Source organism: Chaetomium strumarium (assembly GCF_033439665.1).
Source record: "Chaetomium strumarium strain CBS 333.67 chromosome Unknown B0T15scaffold_7, whole genome shotgun sequence".
Classification (NCBI taxonomy): domain Eukaryota; kingdom Fungi; phylum Ascomycota; class Sordariomycetes; order Sordariales; family Chaetomiaceae; genus Chaetomium; species Chaetomium strumarium.
The window spans coordinates 1533347-1554073 of NW_026944435.1; the positions used below are offsets into that span (position 1 = coordinate 1533347).

Consider the following 20727-nt stretch of genomic DNA (forward strand, 5'->3'; position numbering starts at 1 on the left):
TGGAGATGCCTCAATGTCACCCCTCTCAACTTAGTAGTTGACAGTTGTCGACACGACTTCTCAAAATACCGATGGGACAGAGCGAACAGGAAGCCCAAATGGCCATGCACCCGGAGACGGCAGGAACGCAGCTCCCAGATGCCGAGGCTCGGTCCCGAATGATCTCGGCTTTGAGTCGCCCCAGGTGCGACTTCCGCGGCCTGGCCGCACCGTGACCATCTCCGCGAGTCCCCCTGTCTCCGGTCGTTCCTTCCTAGGGTCATGCAACTTCAAGAGTCCAGAACTTGAAGCCCCAGACTGGATCTTCTCGGTGGCAGGGACCGTTGACTACACGGCGACCGAACGTCGAGGTTGCCGACCACGCCATTTCCTTCAGTCAATGGATGCCGTCGACTGTCAGATGCACCTGCCCTTATCAACCCCCTAATGATGTGGAGGGACGGAGGTCAGGAAGCGGTCCGGCGGGAAGTTCCCAAGATGCCCGGTGATTTTGAGAAGCAAGAGCCTGCCTCCCGCGCAACGGGATTGTCCATGCTTTGAGACTGAGGCAGTCGTCTCCCAACCACCCAGCACCTAGTTCATGGCACCGACGTGGGCACTTTGTCCCTCCCGCGCACGAAGTACCAAGTATCCAGAATCCTGTCCTCGTCCGACCCCGTGCGCTGCACAAAGCCGCTGTAGAGCCTCCACCCGTAACCTTCCAGCGTCTCGAGCAGACGCATCAGCATGATCCTCATCTTGACACTCGCCTCGCCCCGCGAGCGCCATGGCCGCCCCTTCATTTCAAACTCGAACGAATCGTGACTCCATCCACCCTTCCCATAGTACTCCAACTCCTCCAACACCTTCTTGACCTCCGAAATCAGCACCCCCAGATGATCGTGGTCGGCGTCCATGCCAGACAACCCTGCCCCATCCGCATCGTAGACAACCCGGAGCTTATCGGTCCCCATAGGCGCCAGAGAAAGCCATTCCACGGCCGGCCGCGGCGCAACAACATGACGGAAGATGAGCGTGTCCTTGGCCGTGTAGCGGCGGCTGCACAGCAGCGGCGTGAGCAGGTCCCAGCCGCGGGTGTACAGGAAGGCAAGCACGTCCCGCAGCAGGCGGATGCCGCCGACGTGGTGCTGGGTCCCATAATAGCCGAAGGGCTTGCCCCTGACCTTGTACTGGTAGGATTGGCTGAAGCTGCCATGGGATTCGAGTCCGGATGGCCAGGAGGCAAGGATGACGGACTTGAGAGCCGACGTGATGTCGGACGGGAAGCTAAGGAGGCGGATGGTGTCGGATTTGTGGAAGGAGAGGGTTGCATGGGTGGAAGGAGCAGGAGCTGGTGCTGAAGGGGAGCTCGTGGTTGCGGACATGGTGGACGATGGTGGGAGCGGTGATGGAGGGACAGATCATGAGTACCGTGGTTGTCCTATGGCGTCGCAGCGGAAGAACTCGACTGCATCTGTTGAATATATCACTCAATCCAGGCGTTGGCCAAGCCGGCGGGTGGCCATACTGGTTTGAGAATACCGAGATGCACAGCCTGCCTCACTGCCAAGATGCGGCCCATCGACGAGGCAGCTTCCGAGGCTACTGCCACCTAGGTAGTCGTATTGGTCGTAGCCGATTGCTAGTGATGTGCAAGGTGAAAATAGCAGGGTCACAGTTAGGCTTTGCAGGACCGTCAAGGCGCACGTTCAGTCCGTCTAGTAGTTCTTACTCAGCCCAAGTAAGGTGTCAACAAGGAAAGAGTGATACCACGGATGAGTTCTGCAAGAGCACCGCACACGTAAGGAACTTTGACCACCCGCATGGCACCTATCTCCTTGAATTCCCTAACCGGGCAGCAGAGTCTTTTTGCTCCTTCCATACGGCAAGAAGAAACCGGCAGTTGTTTGCTTGGCTGCCTACAGATCAAGCCCATGACTGCCCCCTGATCCGGCGTTTGTGAGACTGGTCCAAGTCTGCCGTCGCCGGCGCCGGAACAATAAAGTCAATGCACGACTCGTATGTCTGACCCTGGCCCAGCCAGTACCACTGAATGACCTGTACCGCGAGTTTGTGTCAGTTCAATACCACCCAACCCGACCGGCTGGTTCAGGGAGATCTCACACAAGCACCAGCCTCGGTGCACTTGCCCCCCAGCTCCGGGATCGTGACGCTGAACTTTGTCTGGTCCGCTGGCGGGTTGGGCGAGGCCGCGTAGTTGTCGGGCCAGGACTTCAGGGGCGTGCCAATGACGCTGTTGCTGGCCGTGTCGACGACCGAGACGTTGGCGTAGCCCTTGTGCGGGATGCGGATCCAGACTTGGAGGTCGACTGCCTGTCCCGGCCTGTAGCTTTGCACGTTCCCCGCGTTGTCGGCAAACTGATAGCCCTTGCAGAGCCAGAGGTTGCACTTCTTCGGGTCGTAGCCGTTCTTCAGCCCGCCGGGGTTCGCGCGGAGCAGCGCTTCCGGGTACGACGTGTTGTCGGCCCGGTAGAAGTCGGTCATGGTCTTGCCGCATGCCGCCTCCGTGGCAGCACCCGGTGTGCGTGTCGCTGGCTTTTGAACAAGGCCGTGTGCCGAAGCCTGGGCGGCGAGCCCGGCGAGGGTCAGTAAGGATGCTACGGTGAATTGCATGTTGGTTCGATTGGATCTAGTGAGATTTTCGACGGGGCCTCAGGACCCAACCTCAAGAGTGTCCATCTAGAGATACCATCTTCACAGCGTCCGGAACGGAGGGCTTTATCATTCGTCCCATGCCGTCCTTAGTCCATGCTTGAGAAGACGGCTGCACGGAATCTGGGCGGCCCGGGTGTTTTTGCCTAATGATCCCGTTCCTACATAGTGGTTGGGGTTCATAACGGCCACTGACAGCGAAGCAATATATCACGGGCGTTTGTGGTAGACAAACGTGGATCGCGAGTTAATTGCCAGACTCTCGGCAAGCAACTTGCCGGGATAGAGTACTCCGTACTACTCGTGCTGATGATGCCGGAACGGCGAACTGAAGGTTTGCAGACGCTCCCAGTTGGGAAGGTTTTGGTCAGGGCTCGCTGAGTGCGCAGGATCTTCCCCACGTTTCCCAGCCAAGCTCAATCCATTGGACCCACAGTCAGCCCGCTGGCAGGGGCCAAGCTTGGTCTCCCGGCAACCAGCTGTTGGCCTTGGCATATCCGATTGTGGCAGGGCCAGCTCATTGAGGCACACAGGTCATGCAGGTTCAGGTTTTCCCGGGAAACTGGAAGCTGGCTTGTGCGTGAAGGAGACGACGATGATGATGTCGTTGTAGTCTATAGCGGGACCATATTTTCAAACCCGCCGGCGACGAATCTCTCGCAAGCATTGCCGATCCGCAGGACAACAGTCCAGCTTGTTTTTGATACGGAATAAGCCCGACTGCCCCGCCATTCCTTCCACCGCTGGAACCCATCAACAAGACGACGCATGAGACCGTGCCCAGCGCTGCAGCGACCTCACTCTCTTCCACAGCTCCCCATACCCGACGACGAAACGTTGGTAGTCTCTTCGTATATTGCTTCTTAGCCGGACCTGGGCTCCAACGGGGCCGCGCACCGCCGCCATGGCGCCGGCAGACAATCTTTCGCCGCCGGGGTCGAGTGCCTACTCGTCCGACACGCTGACGGTTGGCGACGGGACATGGGACTTCACCAAGAATACGTTCCTTTTGCCCAATCTCGTGGGGTTGAATTTCGACACCATGCGGTACAATGGTAAAGAATGAAATTCCGGGCGCAGACCAGCAGTCGCAGAAGCTAATCGTCGACCGCAGGCATGGGCAACCGCTTCTCAACCCTGATAGAATACCACTCACTGATCCTTGGCCATGGCGTACTCGCCGCAATGACCTTCCTCTTCATCGTCCCCATCGCCGTGCTGCTGGCGAGGTTCTACACCCGTCGGCCGGGAAGCGCCGTTCGCTACCACGCCTACCTGCAGGTTCTTGCTGTTGGCCTCACGACTGTCGTCTTCGTCCTTGGCTTCTTTGCCGTCGGCCCTCCGCGAAACTTGACGAATCCGCACCATGGCATCGGCGTTGCTATATACGTTCTGATCCTGGTCCAGCTCGTGGGCGGTCGCTTTGCCAGGGGGCGTGTCGGCCGTCCCTCCTTCATAGTGCATATGCACCGCTGGTTCGGCCGCGCCATCGCACTGCTAGGCATTATTCAGGTCCCCTTGGGTCTTACGCTCTACGGTTCGCCTAAGGTGCTCTTCATTCTCTACGCTACCTGGATGGGATTCCTGCTGTTGCTTTACTTCGTTCTCGATTACCGCGACCACGGGAGACGAGAGTGGAATAGGGGCTCCGCCCACAGTTATGTCGGCGAGGAAAGCAGCCGTGTGACGTCGAAATCAGGCGGAGGAATGAAGTGGCTCGGCCCGCTCGCTGCCGGTGCTGGCGCATTGGCGATTCTCCGAGGTCGCAAAAAGCATAGAGATACAGAGAGAGGGATGAGCCGCACCCCGAGCCCTGTGGATCGGTCCCACGGCGGACGTCAACCGACAGTCATCTCCTCGCGGCGCGAGTCCGACAGCTACTACGACGAGAAAGAGCCAGAGCGGCATCGTGCCAGCGGTGGAGGCGGCTTCATGAATAAGATTCTTGCGGCCGGCGCCGGCCTGGGAGCTGGCGCGCTGGTTTCCAAGATGATGAATCGGGGAGACAGGCGCCATGATGACGAATATTCGGCTGTTGCGACAGACACGCCAAGCCGCGTCCGCAGGCACCCGCCCAGAAGCGAGTTCACTGACTTCACCGAAAGCGAGTACACAGAGCGGACCGAGGACATACGGAGGCACCCAAGCCGCCACGAAAAGGAATCATCAGTGCTGCCGGCGCCTCGTCCCCCTGCGGGCGGGAGGCCACCCAGACCTATGACTCCACGACGCTCACGTGCTGGAACCTCGGCCCTTGACAGTACTGTTGATGCCTCGGATTATTCGTCTTATGTCAGCCCTTCTCGCAGGTCTCCTGTTGAACAAAGAAAGGGTGGAGGGGTGGGTAAAGGGTTGCTTGCTGGGATTGGGTTGGGTTTCTTGGCCAAGATGGGCAAGGACAGACGAGATAGGAGAGAGGAAGAGCGGCTGCGGTATGAAGAGGATAGGCGGAGAGAGGAAGAGGAGGACAGGCGTGCTGGCCGCCGCGTCTCGAAATACACGGGTGATGGTTACCCTAGCCCGTCGAGACGCGAATCAAGGCGTCGCCCACACCGCCCACGCCCTCCTCCATCGGGGGTCACCATGACGGAGACCTCGGTGATGTCGGACGAGTCGTCGATCGAACCACGCGGCAGTACTCCGTACGATCCTGTACCGCCAAGCAGTGTTCGCCCGACTCCCGGTGCACCTCCTGTGCCTGGAACTCTGCCTGCCACGGCTCCGGTCCCGCCTCCGGCACCTATACCAGCACCCATTTCCCAGCCAGGCATGGCGTCAGGGCAACACACCCGATATGACGTGTCGGAGCCGGTTGCAATGCCACCGATGCCCAATGATCCTCATGGGATCTTCCATCATGACTCGGATGCCAGCGGGACCTACAACTCCCCCAGCAGCCGTCGGCGTAGACAAGATGGCGACTCGGCTGCTGCCGCCGCCGCAGCATCAGCCAGCGCGCTTGCGCTTGCAGAGGAGGAAGAACGACGCCGGCGAGGCGAGCGCGCACGCGACCAGAACTCGCAAGCGACCACAGCCCCCGTTAGTGTGCGCGTGCGCGTCCACGACGACCGAGACCGCAACATCACCCTGCGGATGCTCACAGACGAGGAAGCGCGCCGCGAGCAGATGCGCCGCAGGCGTAACGACTCGGTCAGCAGTCACTCCGGCGGCGAGACACCCACCAACCGGCGCTACCGCCGCGACTCGTCCAGCCAGCGGCGCGCCGAGGCAGCTGCCGAACAACGCGTCGAGGCTGCTCACCCAGCTCCCTCCGCAACTGCCGAAACGCTCGACAGCGAGCCGATTGCGCCGCTGTCGCCGCCGAACCCCGCGTTTGCGAGACGTGCCGGTGGCGGGAAAGACTCGGCCTATTACTCCGGAGCGCCTGGTGCCCATGGCAGCCCAGGGGTGGGGCCGTCCGGCGCGATGCCTTCAGCGGGAGCGACTGTGTCAAGCTTGGCGAGTCCGGCAGGCTTGATGAGCCCTGGTGGAAGCCATGCCACGTTTACGAGCGGGCCGCTTACGGATTCGGCCGCGGCAGATAGGAGGAGGCGGAGGAGGCTGGAACGGCGGGACGGGAGCCGACAGCCTACGACGGTGGACTTTTCGTGATCCTTTTTATACCTTACTGTTGCAGGTGGCTATTTTGAGGCGGTTGGTTGTTTCGATGTACTTTGGGCGGGGGTTGCAATCTACATGGTGTTGGGAATGAGAAGATATTGAGAAGATATGAGGAAGATGACGTTTTGTAACCTTGTGGGTTTATGAAGGGACGATGGATGGAATGTTGGGATGAGAGATGCTCGGTTACTCTGTGTAAAGACGATCTTGTAGGAGATGCGGCGGGATGGTCTGCCAGGATGTGATGAAGGAAGAGCGGGCAAACAAAACTCCTACTCAACTTCCTCAAGCGGCAATAATTTTTCCTAATATACACTGCGTTGACCTTGTGAGGAGTTCTCTCCGGATACGTCGTCGTAATGAAGGTCTTGAGAACAATCTTATTGATTATAGTGTGCGTGATATACATCTTATCTGTCAGGGTGGAATACCGTCAGAAGACTCAGAACCCATCGCAGAGGATTACCATGATTATCACCATGTCAAGGCCAAGCTGCCCAGTGATATTGTAATAACGGAGAAGGTAATACGCCAGTACGCTTGCATTACATCTCTTACTGAAAATATCATCCCGGCACTGTGCCCCGCATTTTAGACCCTACACCCCGCTGTCGTCCAGAGAGCTCAGACGCGCCGCAGACTAGGGAGCGCGACGCGACAATCGGGGCAGCATCTCCATTCCCGTCAATCCGGAACGGACATTTCACCTTGCAAGACTGAGAACGAGCATTTCTGCTTGCAACCGCAAAATTGACACAGCACAGCCTTCCAAACTGAATTCTCAAAACGAATTGATCACTGCTTGGCTCTCCTCGACAATGCCATCTAAGCAGGATCCTCCTCATGGAGCGCAGCAACAGCAGGACACCGAGATGCTCGACACACCACAACTACCACCACCACCACCACCACCACCACCACAAACAGAAACAGCCTCTGGTCAAGCAGATTCCACGGGCGCCTCCGCCTCCGCGCCGGAACAACAAAGAGAACAAGAACCCTCCTCCGACCCAGACCCTCCTCCCCCACAAGACACAGCAGCCCCAATCACCCCCGGTCCCCGCGCTGCCCGCCTGCAGGCGCTCTTTGCGTCCACTGCCAAGCACACGCTGGACAAGATCAACCGAGACAACTTCGCGGCATGCTTTCCCACCATTGCGGCGCGGGCGCCGGGGACACTGGAGTTTGTGCAGCGGCAGATGGTTGAGAGGTTGGGGGGGTTATGGAACGTACGTCTCCTTTCTTTTTTCTTTTTTCTTTTTCCTTTTGGGGGAACTTTCTGGCTCCTGGAAGATTTTGGGGTACCGCATTGAGATGGCCTGGGAGAGGGTTGGCTGGGCTTTCCATTTTCCGCAAACTTCTGGTTACAGCCAAGTTGCTCTCTTGCAGCGTATGAATGCACGCCTGATTGGGTCGCTGGTGCTGACTGGTTGACAACAGAGAGAGTTCGAGACGATAATGTCCAACAGGCAGGTTGTGGCAAGGCTGAACGAGTTGGAAGGGTTGGTCGGCGATGCCGCGAGGAGGAGACTGGAGGCTGGGGACGGAGCGGCGCCACCTGTCGCGTACGTTGTTCATTCTTGTTCTCCCCGCTCCCCCACCCTTTCAACGTGTAGTTTTGACAGGGGGCTGATCCGTCCTATATAGACCGCACACGCTCCCCGCGGAAACCATCCTGTCCGCTCACCTCAATCCGCACCTAGCCCACCAGCGATCCCAGCTCAATGCCAAACTCCAAAACACGCAGGCCTCGAATGCAAAGTTGTGGGAAGAGATCCAGGCGCAGCGCTCTGAGATGGAGGCGCTGCTTGCAGGTGTCGAGAAGATCCTACGTGATATGGATGGGGCGAATGTGCTGCTGGGCGAGGTGGTGGAGGAGCTAGCCGAGGAGACGAGAGGTGCGGAGAGGGATGTCATGACCGTCCAGACTGCTGGGACACGATGAGATGAGGTTATGAGGGATGCGGTTGGGGCAATGGTGATGAGACAGGAAGGTATAGGGCTTGGGACATCGAACCAACCGGGTTTCGATGCGGCTTTGGGTCATGCAGCGAAAGCTAGGAAAACGCGGTTGCATAGGAATTGGCGTTTAGGGGCCACGGATGTTTACGGATATCAGGTGTTGAGGGCCAGGTGGGATGGCGTTCGGCGGAATTAAAGAGAAAGACAAATCAGGGATTCAAAAGCGGTCTACAAAGAACCAAGCAGAACTCGGTGATGCAGTCACCGCTTTGATCTGTCTCTGTTCGACTGTGTCTACAGTGATATCAAACTGGAGGCACCCGAAACCGGCATGGACCTTTCCCCTTTCACCCATTCCGTGCAAATCCACTTCAACCCCTGAAAGGAAATGTGGTATATGATGCTATAGCCCGCCCAGCCCACCGTCTCGAGATATTCAATGCCATGCTAAAGTGGTATGCAAACAAGAAAGGACTAGCCAGTCAGATGTATCCGATGCTCCGCCTGTACCGATAACTCCACGCCGTTAATGTGACAAAAGGAATAACCAAAGAGGAGAACGGAGCAGACTGCTCAGTTGTGCAAGAAGATGACAACCAGCTACCGTAGACGCCATTGCCTCGGGAACGGCCATGTCGGTTTACAGTAGTCTGTTCTCGGGCATAATGACCTGCCACGGCCCCATGACATCCACTTCGCCGTAGGCCGGCGGCAGCACGCGGACCATGCGGCCTGTGTTCCAGTCCACATACCACCGCGTTCCCCTCGCAATTACGTAGTTACTCTTGCGCGGGCTCTTGAAGAGCAGCACGGAGTAGCAAAGGCGGGCGTATAGCTGGTCGTGAGTCAAGGTCCAGTGGTGCTGTGGCTTCCACTTGCCCGTCACCGGGTCGATGCTCTCGTTTGGATACGATGTGGTTGACAGTCTCCCAACAACTGGGTGGTCGGTTCGAGGGCCGTGATTGGGACCGCCCTGATCATCCCCTCGGTATGCAGAGTCTGGTGGTTCGCCGCCCTCACCCTCACCCTCGCCCTCGCCATCATCCTCGTCTTCATCACTCCCTTCTTGCCTCCGCTGCTCGGTGAGGCGCTGGAAGCCGATGCTATCTTGGGGCTGTGGCCTGTGGCCTCGTAGCCACCGTATCCTCTGGATCCTTGGTATGCTGAAGTCTCTGGGGAAGTCTCGCTCGTCGATCGGTGACGAGACATGGATGGCAGCGAATATCCCGTCCAGCCATTTGACAAACGTTCCTAGTTCGACGCACGACAGTAGGAATTGGTCTGTCTCTGCCCGCATGCGGATGACGTACCGCCGCCTAGCTTTGGTCAGCAATTATCTCTGAATAGGGGTCCGCGCCCGTGCTTGACGGCGGAATGGTCCAACGCACTTTCTGTAGTCGGCGGCAATGCCGGCATCCGCATGCAGCAGTGTGTAGCTCTTCTCCAGGGTCGACTTTTTCACCCATGGCGGGTTGTCGGGTGATATGTCCGGACCGTCGTTTTTCGACGACCACCATCGCTCCTTCTTGACCGAATAGAAGTTGAGCGCAGTGCCGCGCAGCTCGACGTACACCATCCTCCAGTCACGGTACTCGGCTCGCTTCGTGGTTTCCTCGATCTCCATCTTGCGCATGAACACGCCCTCCAGGTTGATGTCGCACGAGTACTGCGGCAGCACATCTTCGGGTAAGCTTCCAGAAGACCCCACAATGGCAGCTGCGAGCGTCTTCCTCTGCGCTGCGATGGCCGCCTTCATAGCCGACTCGTAGCTCGGCGGCCTGGCGGGCCGCGACGTCATGAGCTCCCGGTAGAACATGTCCTCCTCCATCGACATGCGGCGCGGGCGCCCGGACGACGCCTCGCAGCCGGCGCTGTACTGGGAGAAGGCATCGCTGGGTCGTCGAGCCATGGGACAAGCGAGCTTCGGTTTGCGATGCCTTGAGCGGCGCTGCTGCGCGCTACGGCGGCGGCGGCTTCGTGTGGATCCGGAACCAGACTGATTCTGTGGCCCCCTCCCCCTCCCCCCTCCTCTCTCCTTGTCGGTGTTTCCCTTTGGTTGTGAGCACTGACTCACTCTCCTGTTGATCTGTTCCTCTCCTGCATGGCATGCCCGGTCCTTATGCGCCGCCTAGTGGTGCTTCAGCAGGTAGAGTGAAGGCGCTGCTCGGATGTCACAATGCTCTTCCCGACAACACGAACCGCGGTTGAATTTGACGGAATTTTCGCCCAGGCACTGCCTCTCCCACCCATGCACCAAGTCTGAGTCCCTCAAGCCGTCGAGGTATAATATGGGAGCTGAAATGAGATGCCAAGGCGACAGGGCATGCCGATTAGTCTGGTAACTAGGTAGTTCTAGGCGCAAGCAAAGGCTGCAGGTCGTTCAGGGGCAAAAGACGCCAATGCAGAAGGCAAGAAGGTAGAGGTGTATGTAGGCCGACGCCGCACGGCTTCGGAACTCGAATGATCGGAAGTCTAAATCGGGCCCGGCGGATTTAAGAGTGAGAAAGGCAAGAGAAGGCCCTCGCGTCTAGTAGGTAGGGAGCGGAATGCGACGGGCTTGACAGAGTGGAACGTGGGACTGGGTCACTGGGAAGAGTAAGATGGCCCACAAGGTGCTCACTGGACAACCAGGGTGAAGGCGACGATGGAGACGGACAAAGTGACGGGAAGGGGAAGTTTTGTGCCAAGTGTACCTCACAATTCTCAATAGGTAAGGAAGGTGCGATTGCCCAAGCATGACTCCCGTCCTTGGCGATGGTTGAGGGGCTGAAAAGCCAACCCCGGGCTCGTCAGCAACAGCACACTGCAGTTTTAATAAGAGCAGGCCGGTCGTTAAAAAGCACCCGCACCCTTGCAATTCCGTACCAACTAATAACTAGGTGCACTTGTTCCAGATCAATATACACCTAGATCTCCCATGAGCTCCCATTAAGGCAGGCAGACTTGTAACGAACATTATTAACTGACCGCAAGGGTACTGACCGCCGCTTGGTTCAATGTTTACTATTGCGAGGTGACAGCGCCCGTAGACACAAGTGGTTCTGGTCGGTCTGGAATTCCGAGAGCTTCCCGTTACCAACTTGGGCGAGTAGATAGGAAACTTACCGAGTGGAAGTGGTGGGAAGGTGTGATGGTGTCACAGCATTCTTTTACCCGGCTGGATCGCAGAAGCCGTTGGCGCTGTCCGCAATCAGCTCTCTATCAAATTTCATTCGGCTCCGCGTCCCCCTCCCGGCACTGGCCAGCGCCTCCTGTTTTGCATATATTACGGAGAGTACGAACACCATGTTGTGCGATGGCCGTCGGGACCCACCATCATCAATCATCTCCGTCTCTGTGAGAGTTTCTTCCCGAAACATACTGTAACTAGCGTTATGCCTCTCCGCCATCGCGATGCTGCCCTCGTCCAAATGCTGGTCGATGGGCGCATTGCAGCCGCGCCAGCCAACCACCGAGGCGAAAGTGGATTACCACGCAGCCCGGGCTAGGCTGTTCCAGGTAGGTGGTTTGGGGTCCTGCATGCAGTTCCGTGCCGGGGTTCAAGAATTCGGGACCGGTTTCGCGTTTTCCTTGGGCCTGGATGAAGAAGGAGCTTAACGTTAGGTGTCTTGGCCCTAATACCAACCCTTTCCGCTCTCTGAGAGTCGATGTCTTCGCGGGGTTGGAATCCGTGGCACCTGAAATGTGTAGAATGCACGGAATGGTCCTGTATCTTTTCCAGAAGGCAGATACCAGGTAGGTACACTTACGTGCCCTGCAGTGCCCCGAATCTGGGCTTCTGGCAGTGCCGTGTGGCGGCACCTTCTTCCAAGCTCTCCATATGCGACGGCTGAACTTGGCAGGTCGAAAGAAGGCTGATTAAACCGCCTCCGGGATAGAATCACTCAGGTAACGTGGGACAATCCTCCATATCCACGGGTGCTAAATAAACCGCTGAGACCTGGCTCTCGCAGTTGCTGCAGTTTTCATGATTTCGCTCGTCTTGATCAACGATTTCCGTTCCTCTCCTCCGTCCTCCAGGGTTCGCAGCACCCGCGTCATCTACTATCGAGGCTGAACCGTTGGTGGGTACTAGTGGGCCCAGACCATCGATTCACTCGTTCAAGTTCCGTCAAAGGGCGCGTTGACCGTTTGGGAAGGTGGGAGCGCGGCCTCGCCAGGCCCGGCGTGATCTTCGGCAAGGGCGCCCATTGCCTCTTTCGCTCCCGCATTTGGCTGGCCGGGCTGATCGTCGCCAGACGGGGAAGGCGAAGAAGTTTTGTTCAGCGAAGCTCGCATGAACGTTCGAAGTATGTTTTGGATGTACAACTGGAGAACGGGTGACTCGACCCCTGACATTACACTAAGGTTAGAGAAGCTTCTAGTATTTAAGTATTAATTAATACCTCAGGTAACTGTTGGTTTGGAGGGGAATTGGAGCCCGACGATGGACGTCTTTTCTTTCAAAGCCCCGATGTCGCTTGGACTGGAGCTCGGCGCCGGGATGAGTTGAGCCCCGGATCCCCCCAAGCTTACTGAGCTAAGCTGCTGATAAACACCCTTAAAACGCATGTGTACTAGGACCTCGGGTTTGACAGGCCTCGACCTTTCCGGAACTAGAATGGCTGACCCGCAGCAAACCTACTGTGTAGACCGTGAAAACCGTCGTGGAGCCCTAACTTCTTACCCCTCGTCGACGGCCTCCTCAACGGCCGAGAGACTCGAGACACAGCGTGCCGCGGTCATGGAAGCGATCCTCTGCGTTGAGGCCTTTTTTTCTCTCTCTGGGGGATGCAGAAGCGGCAGAAGTAGTGGGAAACTCGGAGTTGCAGCGTCGATCCTCGGGAGTTGCACCGTCGCATTGTCGATCTCCAAGGACGATCAAGTGACGTGAGTGCCGTGAGAGCTGCGCAATCCGCAACACCACCGGTATCGTGTGTCTTACACTATACTCCTGACCCAACGCAGGATGTGGGGTGTCGATCCTATTTGGACAGGAAAGGGAAGTCTACTACCTTCCATCTACGCCGTCTGTATCAAGGCGATCTGTGTCGAGCATCTATCGCTAGCCCCGGGACTCGGAGACGCATTCGAACTCCCAGTATCAAAACATACACAGTAACCTCTGGTGAACTCTGCAGCGCTGAGACGTGCATCTCCGTCGTAACTCATATTCACCGGTCAGGAGTGGTGCTGTCCTACGCGAACATGACGGCAAGCTTCCTCAGGCTTACTGACTGATAGACCTACCTATCTTATCATCCTCCACACGGGCGTTCAATGGAGCGATGTGCGAGGTTTCCTATCTTCTTGGGCACCAGGATGAAAACGTGGACAAGGTCGACAAAAGCATGGGCACTCGGGCAGGCAAGAGGATGTGCGTCGGTTCCTACAGCTAGACATTGAAGACGCAAATAGAGTCTGTCGGCAAGGACAAAACAAGCATGGGGAACGTCCGGAATCAGTATACGGAAGAGCATCTCAGGTCTTTACCATTAACCGTCATATCTACCCAGGCCCCCGGCCGACTGCTGTCCCGGAGTCCTTCTGCATATCCGCCTGCCCGCTAACTCTGTACAGGAAGGGATTAGGAGAATGGAGGGAATGTGGCCTGGCAAGATCCTGCCCTCGTCTCCATTCGGGGCGCCGTGTCCAGATGAAACTTTCGTAAACGTGAGAGCCCTTTGTTTCCGCCCCCAGCGCCAACGATGACGAAATCAACAGTTCTATGGTTGATGGTGAGTGCGTTTGAGGTGGACGGCGAGTGAAGCAAATACAGAAAAAATGCTTCGCGTCAAGGAGCAAAATAGAGCACACCCTCAAGGAATAGGAACAGAGCACACCTCTTTGCCAAAAACGAAACGTCCATAGTGCTTTTGACCGGTTTTCCTTTCCTAACCTCATTCATGATAACCCCGTTACTCCATGACGCACCAATAAATGCCTTCCATCTCGCAGAACCCCTCCACCAGTGATGTTGAGACGAAAAATAATGAAAAGACCGAACGGCAACCACTCATAGCCGCAGAAACCAGACTGGATTTGTCCCCGTCGACGGCGGCGGTTGGCAGTTCGGAACATCACGCAGTGGTCGCCAACTAGGCAGCACCAACCTGGGGAGTTCCCCGTCCACGGGGACCGCCACCGCGGCCCCGGGACTGGCCGCCAAACCCGCCGCGGCCACCCTGGCTTCCGGTCCGGGACGACTCGTATCCGCCGCGCCCGCCGCGGCCGGCACCACCCCGCGCCGCGTTGTAGTTGGCGCCTCCGTACGCGTTGGCTTTCGGCCGGCGCTGCTCCACGACGATGTTCTCGCCGTTCACGGTGTGGGGATTCGCGGCAACCGCGGCGCTGTATCCCGCCTGCGTCTTGAACTCGACAAACGCGCAGTTCTATGTAGAGGTTAGTCAGATCATCGAGTGAATTTGCATGGATCATCTAACCTTCTGGCGGTTGATGTCGAAGTACGCAAGCTCCCCGAAGCTGGTCAGGTGGGCCTTCAAGTCCTCGTCTCTGACTTTGTCCGTGACATACTTGATGTATGCCATGGTGCCCTCCTTCTCGGTTGGAGCGGCAGCGGCGTGCGGAGCGCGGCTCTGGCGCTTCGTCTCGGCCGTTTGCCACTCACTGCCCTGGTCTTTTGGAGCGGCAGGCGCCGGGGTGCTCTCGGGCGTTGCGGCGCGCGCGGCGGGCGCTGCGGCTGGCTGAGGGGCGGCCGGTACCGGAGCACGTGGCTGAGCCGGAGCCGGAGCGGGAGGCGTGGCGGCCTTGGGAGCGGGAGCGACAGGACGCTGTGCTCCCGCAGCTGCGGCCACGCGGCTGGCCCAGGACATCGGCTTGGGGGGCTCCCTGGGCTTCTCAGGTTGCGCCGGTGCCGGGGTCGGGGCCGGAACCGAAGCGGGTGCAGCAGCGGGAGTGGGGCTGGGATCCTTGGGTTCCTCCGGCTTCTTGACGTCCTCCTCGGCGATCTGCTCGACAGCCTTCTCAACGTCGGGTTGGGTCTGTGTCTCGTTGGCCGGGGCGGAAGCTTGTGCCTCGGCAGCAGGCTCGGCGGCAGGGGCCGCGGGAGCCGCGGGGGACTCAACAACCGCCTCCTCGAGCTTCTCGGTCACGGCTGCAGTGTCCAAGGGGGCAGGATCCTGCTGGGTAACCTCCTCAGTAGCAGGGACCTCGGTCTTTGCTTCGGGCTCGGCCGCAGCCGGGGTTTCCCCAGCGGTGGCGGCGTCCTCAGCACTCTCCTCCTCAAGGTCCTCATTGAGGTACCTCAGAATATCGTTCAGGACGAAATAGCCCGACGGCTGCCGTGCAAGGACGAACGTCTGTGCGAACTTCTTGGGCTCAACACCCTTGTTCGCAATCTCGCCAATGACCTGGATGACGATGTTGTCGTTCGAGGCCTGCGAGTCAAGGTTTGTGATCCGGACCTTGCAGTCCTGGAAATCCAAGGCCTTGATGCGGTTTTGAATGCCCTATTGCGCACGAGTCAGGGCCGGTAAACTCACAGGACTCGTCGAACTTACCTGTCTTCCGACAACCACATTAACCGCTTCGGCCTCTTTGCCGCAAACGAACTGTGCGTTCTTCCCGTAGTAGAGCTGCCCCGAGAGTCAGTAACGTTCCATGGTAGGATTTGAGAACGATGGACTTACATGCAGCCTGCTAGGCGCAGTGCTCACGGTCTGGTAGAACTGCTCCACGAAGTACCAGCCGATCACATTGGGGTCAAGCTGGTCGACCGAGTTCTCGGCATTGGCCTGGGCCTCTACTGTTTGGGCCGAAGCCGCGTACTGGTCGTGGTGATTAAGGTTTCCGTTGGTCGCCATGGCTGTGTGTGGTGCCGCGGACGGAGAAGAAGATGGTAGTGTTGTCCAAAAGCCCCGATGCCAAAATTGTGCGCGTGGGGAGGAGGAAGTACCTAAGGAGGAAGGGTTTCGGTCGCTTGGTGAAGGCGAGAGGGGATGGATATCTGGGCGAGAGAACTCAGCAAAGCTCAGGAATCTGGGTTCGATAGATTATAATAGAGTTCGTACAAGATTGTTACGGGAAGCTTGATGCTGAATCAGATGGGCACCAAAGAAGTTATGGTATCTGGCCTTGTGGGTGGCGAGGAAGGCACAGACGCGTAGACCCAGGGAGAGCTGCAAGTTCTTGGAGAAAGCGCGGTGGCAACGTGGTGAACTTATGGTGCACTGTGGTAGGTAATCGCCGTCACGATTTTAAGAGCGGGGATGGGGAAAGAGCAGCTTGCGGGCAGAAAATTGATATTGGGGCGGCCCACAATCTGCAGACAGTGCAGAACTGCAGAGAGCACGGAGTATCCTTGCCCCCTTGTGGCATCCCGATGCCACCCGCTGCCAGCCTTAGACGATCGAGAAGTCGATGATGCTCTGATACCCATTGCATGACCTCACGACTTGGCCATTACCTACGTAATGAGTAGCTCGGCTAGGCACCTACTTTTGCTTCCGACCCTCCAACTTCTCTTCCCGGGAGGAGGTCCGATCGAAATCTGCATCACAGCTCTTCGCCCCGCTAAGTGAATTTGTGGGACCGTCACCGGCTTGGCCCCCGGGCCCGGGCCGGTTCCAGAAGCCACAAATGCAGGGTTCGGCTGCCGGCATGCCTTTTATTATTAAGCTGTCGCTGATGGGCATCGGGTAATGATTCGCTTGAGTCGACCCGTAAACCACAAGAGAAAACAGAGGAAAATACAGGGTCGTTTCTAGTTAAGGACCGTATCTACCCATACATACAAAGACATCGTACTGTAGGCTGTATTTGATCCTTCCGAATGCCTTCTATGAATAGCACTAGTATTAAATAGAGGGAGGTACAAGTCTATCCTGGCGACACGTGCAAACCTAGAACTTATAAACCAACAACTAGGTCAAACGCATCCCAAGCAGATGGTCACCGCACCTAATCTTGGTTTATACTGCTCCCATCAACCCGGCTTTTATACTTCTTCTCCCCAATATCATCGTCCAGCCTCCAAGTCTCTGCCAACGCAAAAGACGGGTCCGGCTCCGGATATCCGCCGAGGGCCTTTCGGACCTTGAGAATCTCCTCCCTCATCCGCCGCGCAACCTCTATCCTAATCTCCTGCGCCTCCCTGCCATACTTCAACTCATCCGTCGGCAGGTCCCCTGGCAGCAGCATGAGTTCCCTTCCTCTGCCCCGTCCTCCCTTGGAAGCAACCCTCTCCCGCTCTCGCTTCACCAACCCCTCCCAACGCCTCCTCAAATCGCCAAAGGTCGCCTCATAATCCAGCACCTCGCCAAATGCCACCCGTACTGTCTTCCCGATTCTCGGCAGAAAGCGCGGGAACCCCCTGTCCTCGGGCATGCAACGCTGCGTGCCGTCGATGAACATGGGCAGGACGTCCGGCGCGGGGTCAGACTCGAGGATGAGGCGAGCCAGCCCCCACTTGAAGTAGCGCAAATCGGTCGACGCGTGCTGGTGGACGCAGCCCTCGGGGAAGACGTGCACCCAGGAAAAGCGGCGGTGCAGCGGGTAGGCCAGCGGGGAGATGTGGGTGTCCTCCCCGTTTGTGCTGTAAGTCAAGTGGGCGGGCGGCAAGGCTGAGGAGGGAGGGGTCGACAGCAGGCGGATGGCCTCCCTGACAACGGGCTGGAACGGCCCGCCAAAGGGGGAGTGCTTCAGCCGGTGGCACGGGAGGACTTGGCCGTGTGTGAAGAAGGTTGAGAAGAGTCTGAAAACCGGCGTATTAGCTAGCCATTGCGTGTGAGGAACGCGGGAGGTGGTGAGGCTTGCTTGTTTTTGAAGCATATATCTGCCGCCCCGAGGGTCCAGCGCAAGTTGGATGGATCGAAGGCGTAGCTGAGGGGGAGAAGGCCCCAGACAACGGGGTCGTCGAGTCTGGTTGGAGGCATGATGAGAACTGATGCCCGGCACTAGTAGCTCGAATTCATAACGGACACTCACACGCTAATGTGGTTGGAGACTACGGCAGGTCAGCATGTGGTTTGGACATTGGGCTAAACTCATATCCCCACCCGTCAGGAGTCCGCGCTCTCTCTTTGCAGGGTCTTTACGGCTGTCTAGCAAGTCGAGGAACCGTGATAGGCCCGTCACTTCCACCTTGTTGAATCCGTACAAAAAGCAGCGCGATATGACGCCCGTCATCCCCATAATCATGGCCGATTTCAAGCGCAACGAAAGGCTTGGCGGCTGTGAGGCCGGCGCCGGTGACGCCATTGTCGAGTTCAGTTTGAGAGTGTGAGAGTGAGTCGTAAAGCCAGATCTTCAAGGTCTGCCAGTCGGAGATTTACATCGCTCCATTGCCGTCACCGTTGACTTTGTCGCACTAAAATGATGATTGAAGACCGAGGGCGCTCTTCGACATACTAGTACTAGTGCAAGATGAACTTCAAGTGGAAACAGAACAAAATGGCGTCCTCAGCCGAACTTATTCACCGCGCCGTTTGGTTCCACCAGCAATTGTTGGGGCTCCAACTTCAAAACAAGGCTTCTGCCGAGACTCGACCCCATGCAGCACGTGTCGGGCAGGGGTTGTTTTCTACAGTAAAGTCCAGAACGCTACAAAGTGCTTGAAAGCTTTGCCACTGCAATGGAATTCCGGTAAAAACAGGGTTCCGACACAGTATACGCCTCTCACGAAGCTACCTACATTAGGTACCTTAGGTAGGGCTGTGGGGGCTGTAGCAATCTAGAAGAGTACAGTTTGGTAGTGGTGGGGCTTCTCTTGTCTCGATTCTGACGGTAAATTTCACGCTCTTTCCCGTCACTTTACGGAAATAACGTCACGGATGAGGATGCCAAGCAGTGCACACGCCCCGCCGCCGCTTACCGCGCCCACTCGCTCAGCCGCTGCTGAACGTCAAGGCTAGAGGGCGGATGTCATTCGAATGCGGCTGGGGTAACTTGTCGTAGCGAGGGCTTGCCTCACCAAACTTGGACTACATACCAGGTACATACGGTAACTATCCATCCCATTGACAATGGCGCATAGTAAGTAGCCAATCACCTTGCCGAACGGTTGACGGGCATGCCAATCTGACCTACTAGGCAAAAGGAACACGAGCCGGCCCATCTTCACGTCGCACGAACGGGCCATGGCCCGCGCGGCCTGGGGCTCCTCGACGGCTCGCCTCTCTCGGGATTCGTTCCTGCCCTTCGCTTCGTGCTGGCTGTGCCTCGAGCCCGCCATAGATCCCGTTGCCTGCATGCACGGCGATGTTTTCTGCCGCGAGTGCGCCCTCAGCAATATCCTAGCCCAGAAGAAAGAGATCAAGCGCGCCGAGAAAGCTCGCGAGCAAGAGCAGCGCGAAGCCCAAGAGGAGAAGGCACGCCGAGATGCCGAGGCTCAGGAACGTGCCATACGAGAGTTTGAGCTTACCCAGGCCGGTCTGAGTATCAAGAGAGGGAGTACAAGTGGTGCCGGGAAGGGGGAGACGGGGCGACCTGTAGAGCGGGAAAGTCAAAATGAGATTGGGAAGGGCGAGAGCTACGCCTCAGAGAAGAGCGCCGTAGCAGGGGTGAAGCGCAAGTTCTCGCTTGACCCGGACGAAGTCGGCCGCATCGCTGAGGAGGAACGGGCAAAGGCGAGGAGAGCAATCGACGAAGAAAAGGTGGGCGGACTCTTGCCTGATGGTCTCACCCTGCCTCCCGCCCCATTCCCTCCTTCCCCGCCACTCCCTCCCCCTCTCCCACAAACAAGCTGACACACAACCACGCAGGCGTCAAAGGTCACACTCCCATCCTTCTGGTCACCTACGGTAACACCGTCTTCAAATAGCAACAACGTTCTGCATGAGACAACACGAAAGGCCAAGACGCAGCCGGTGTGCCCGGCGGCTCCAGAAGACAACCCACACCACTATTCACTACACACACTGGTTACAGTCAACTTCACAGAAGAGGTGGACTCGGATACTAAACAGCCCCGGCGGACCTGTCCAGCTTGCAACAAGGGTCTTTCGAATTCGTCCAGGGCGACGCTGGTGAAGCCTTGCGGGCATGTACTCTGCAAGAACTGCGTGGATCTATTCATGAACGCATCCAGCGGAGAGCCGGTCCGCTGTTATGTCTGTGAAGCTGACATCACCGGGAAAACGGAATCTTCTTCGAGAAAAGAGGGCAGGACTGGGAAGGAGAAGATCCGGCCCGGCTTGGTCGAGCTCCGGCGTGAAGGGACAGGCTTTTCAGCGGGCGGTAACAACCAAGTCAAGAAGAACGCAGTGACGTTCACTGTTTAAGACGTGAGAACCACTCCAACCACAGACATTCTCATAGAGAATACATTCCGCCCTTCAGGGGTCAGAACACGGGACAATGCTGGATGTAGCAACGTTGAAGTGGAACAGGCAGGAAGGCCCTGCGTTGTGTTGACACGGATGCTGGTGGTATTAGCAAGGCACTTGCAAGCGAGACCCAACCCTAATAAAAGTGCAGTGCCCAGCCAGACCCGAGTCAGCATGATCGTGGAGGAGCGGTGGTGGAAGTCCCAAGCATGTCAGCCCAAGACCCGCA

The 20727-nt window shown here is 57.5% G+C and overlaps 8 protein-coding genes across 8 annotated transcripts; 3 read left to right on the plus strand and 5 right to left on the minus strand.

Moving 5' to 3' along the window:
• Nucleotides 1-503: 503 nt before the first annotated feature.
• On the minus strand, nt 504-1726 carry B0T15DRAFT_303287 (uncharacterized protein). The gene has a single exon (XM_062863838.1). The coding sequence runs from the start codon at nt 1362-1364 to the stop codon at nt 579-581; it is 786 nt and encodes a 261-aa protein (XP_062718157.1). The 5' UTR covers nt 1365-1726; the 3' UTR covers nt 504-578.
• On the minus strand, nt 1635-3063 carry B0T15DRAFT_303294 (uncharacterized protein). Its single transcript, XM_062863840.1, has 2 exons — nt 2104-3063; nt 1635-2037 (listed from the first exon to the last, which is right to left on the minus strand). Exons 1-2 carry the CDS (start codon nt 2611-2613, stop codon nt 1906-1908), a joined length of 642 nt encoding a protein of 213 aa, XP_062718158.1. The 5' UTR covers nt 2614-3063; the 3' UTR covers nt 1635-1905.
• Nucleotides 3064-3352: 289 nt separating this feature from the next.
• On the plus strand, nt 3353-6271 carry B0T15DRAFT_303290 (uncharacterized protein). Its single transcript, XM_062863839.1, has 2 exons — nt 3353-3707; nt 3767-6271. The coding sequence occupies exons 1-2, from the start codon at nt 3557-3559 to the stop codon at nt 6262-6264; spliced, it is 2649 nt and encodes an 882-aa protein (XP_062718159.1). The 5' UTR covers nt 3353-3556; the 3' UTR covers nt 6265-6271.
• A 615-nt stretch (nt 6272-6886) lies between these two features.
• B0T15DRAFT_303327 (Nnf1-domain-containing protein) lies at nt 6887-8315 on the plus strand. Its single transcript, XM_062863841.1, has 3 exons — nt 6887-7502; nt 7714-7838; nt 7921-8315. Exons 1-3 carry the CDS (start codon nt 7092-7094, stop codon nt 8216-8218), a joined length of 834 nt encoding a protein of 277 aa, XP_062718160.1. The 5' UTR covers nt 6887-7091; the 3' UTR covers nt 8219-8315.
• Nucleotides 8316-8532: 217 nt separating this feature from the next.
• Nucleotides 8533-10566, minus strand: B0T15DRAFT_303458 (uncharacterized protein). Its single transcript, XM_062863843.1, has 2 exons — nt 9624-10566; nt 8533-9551 (listed from the first exon to the last, which is right to left on the minus strand). The coding sequence occupies exons 1-2, from the start codon at nt 10142-10144 to the stop codon at nt 8876-8878; spliced, it is 1197 nt and encodes a 398-aa protein (XP_062718161.1). The 5' UTR covers nt 10145-10566; the 3' UTR covers nt 8533-8875.
• A 3649-nt stretch (nt 10567-14215) lies between these two features.
• On the minus strand, nt 14216-16215 carry B0T15DRAFT_303377 (uncharacterized protein). The gene is made up of 4 exons (XM_062863842.1): nt 15864-16215; nt 15735-15809; nt 14658-15683; nt 14216-14606 (listed from the first exon to the last, which is right to left on the minus strand). Exons 1-4 carry the CDS (start codon nt 16035-16037, stop codon nt 14313-14315), a joined length of 1569 nt encoding a protein of 522 aa, XP_062718162.1. The 5' UTR covers nt 16038-16215; the 3' UTR covers nt 14216-14312.
• A 699-nt stretch (nt 16216-16914) lies between these two features.
• B0T15DRAFT_542789 (uncharacterized protein) lies at nt 16915-18758 on the minus strand. The gene is made up of 4 exons (XM_062869942.1): nt 18231-18758; nt 18160-18178; nt 17989-18093; nt 16915-17926 (listed from the first exon to the last, which is right to left on the minus strand). Exons 1-4 carry the CDS (start codon nt 18430-18432, stop codon nt 17134-17136), a joined length of 1119 nt encoding a protein of 372 aa, XP_062718163.1. The 5' UTR covers nt 18433-18758; the 3' UTR covers nt 16915-17133.
• A 315-nt stretch (nt 18759-19073) lies between these two features.
• Nucleotides 19074-20580, plus strand: B0T15DRAFT_303601 (uncharacterized protein). Its single transcript, XM_062863844.1, has 3 exons — nt 19074-19206; nt 19264-19826; nt 19935-20580. The coding sequence occupies exons 1-3, from the start codon at nt 19197-19199 to the stop codon at nt 20451-20453; spliced, it is 1092 nt and encodes a 363-aa protein (XP_062718164.1). The 5' UTR covers nt 19074-19196; the 3' UTR covers nt 20454-20580.
• Nucleotides 20581-20727: the final 147 nt, after the last annotated feature.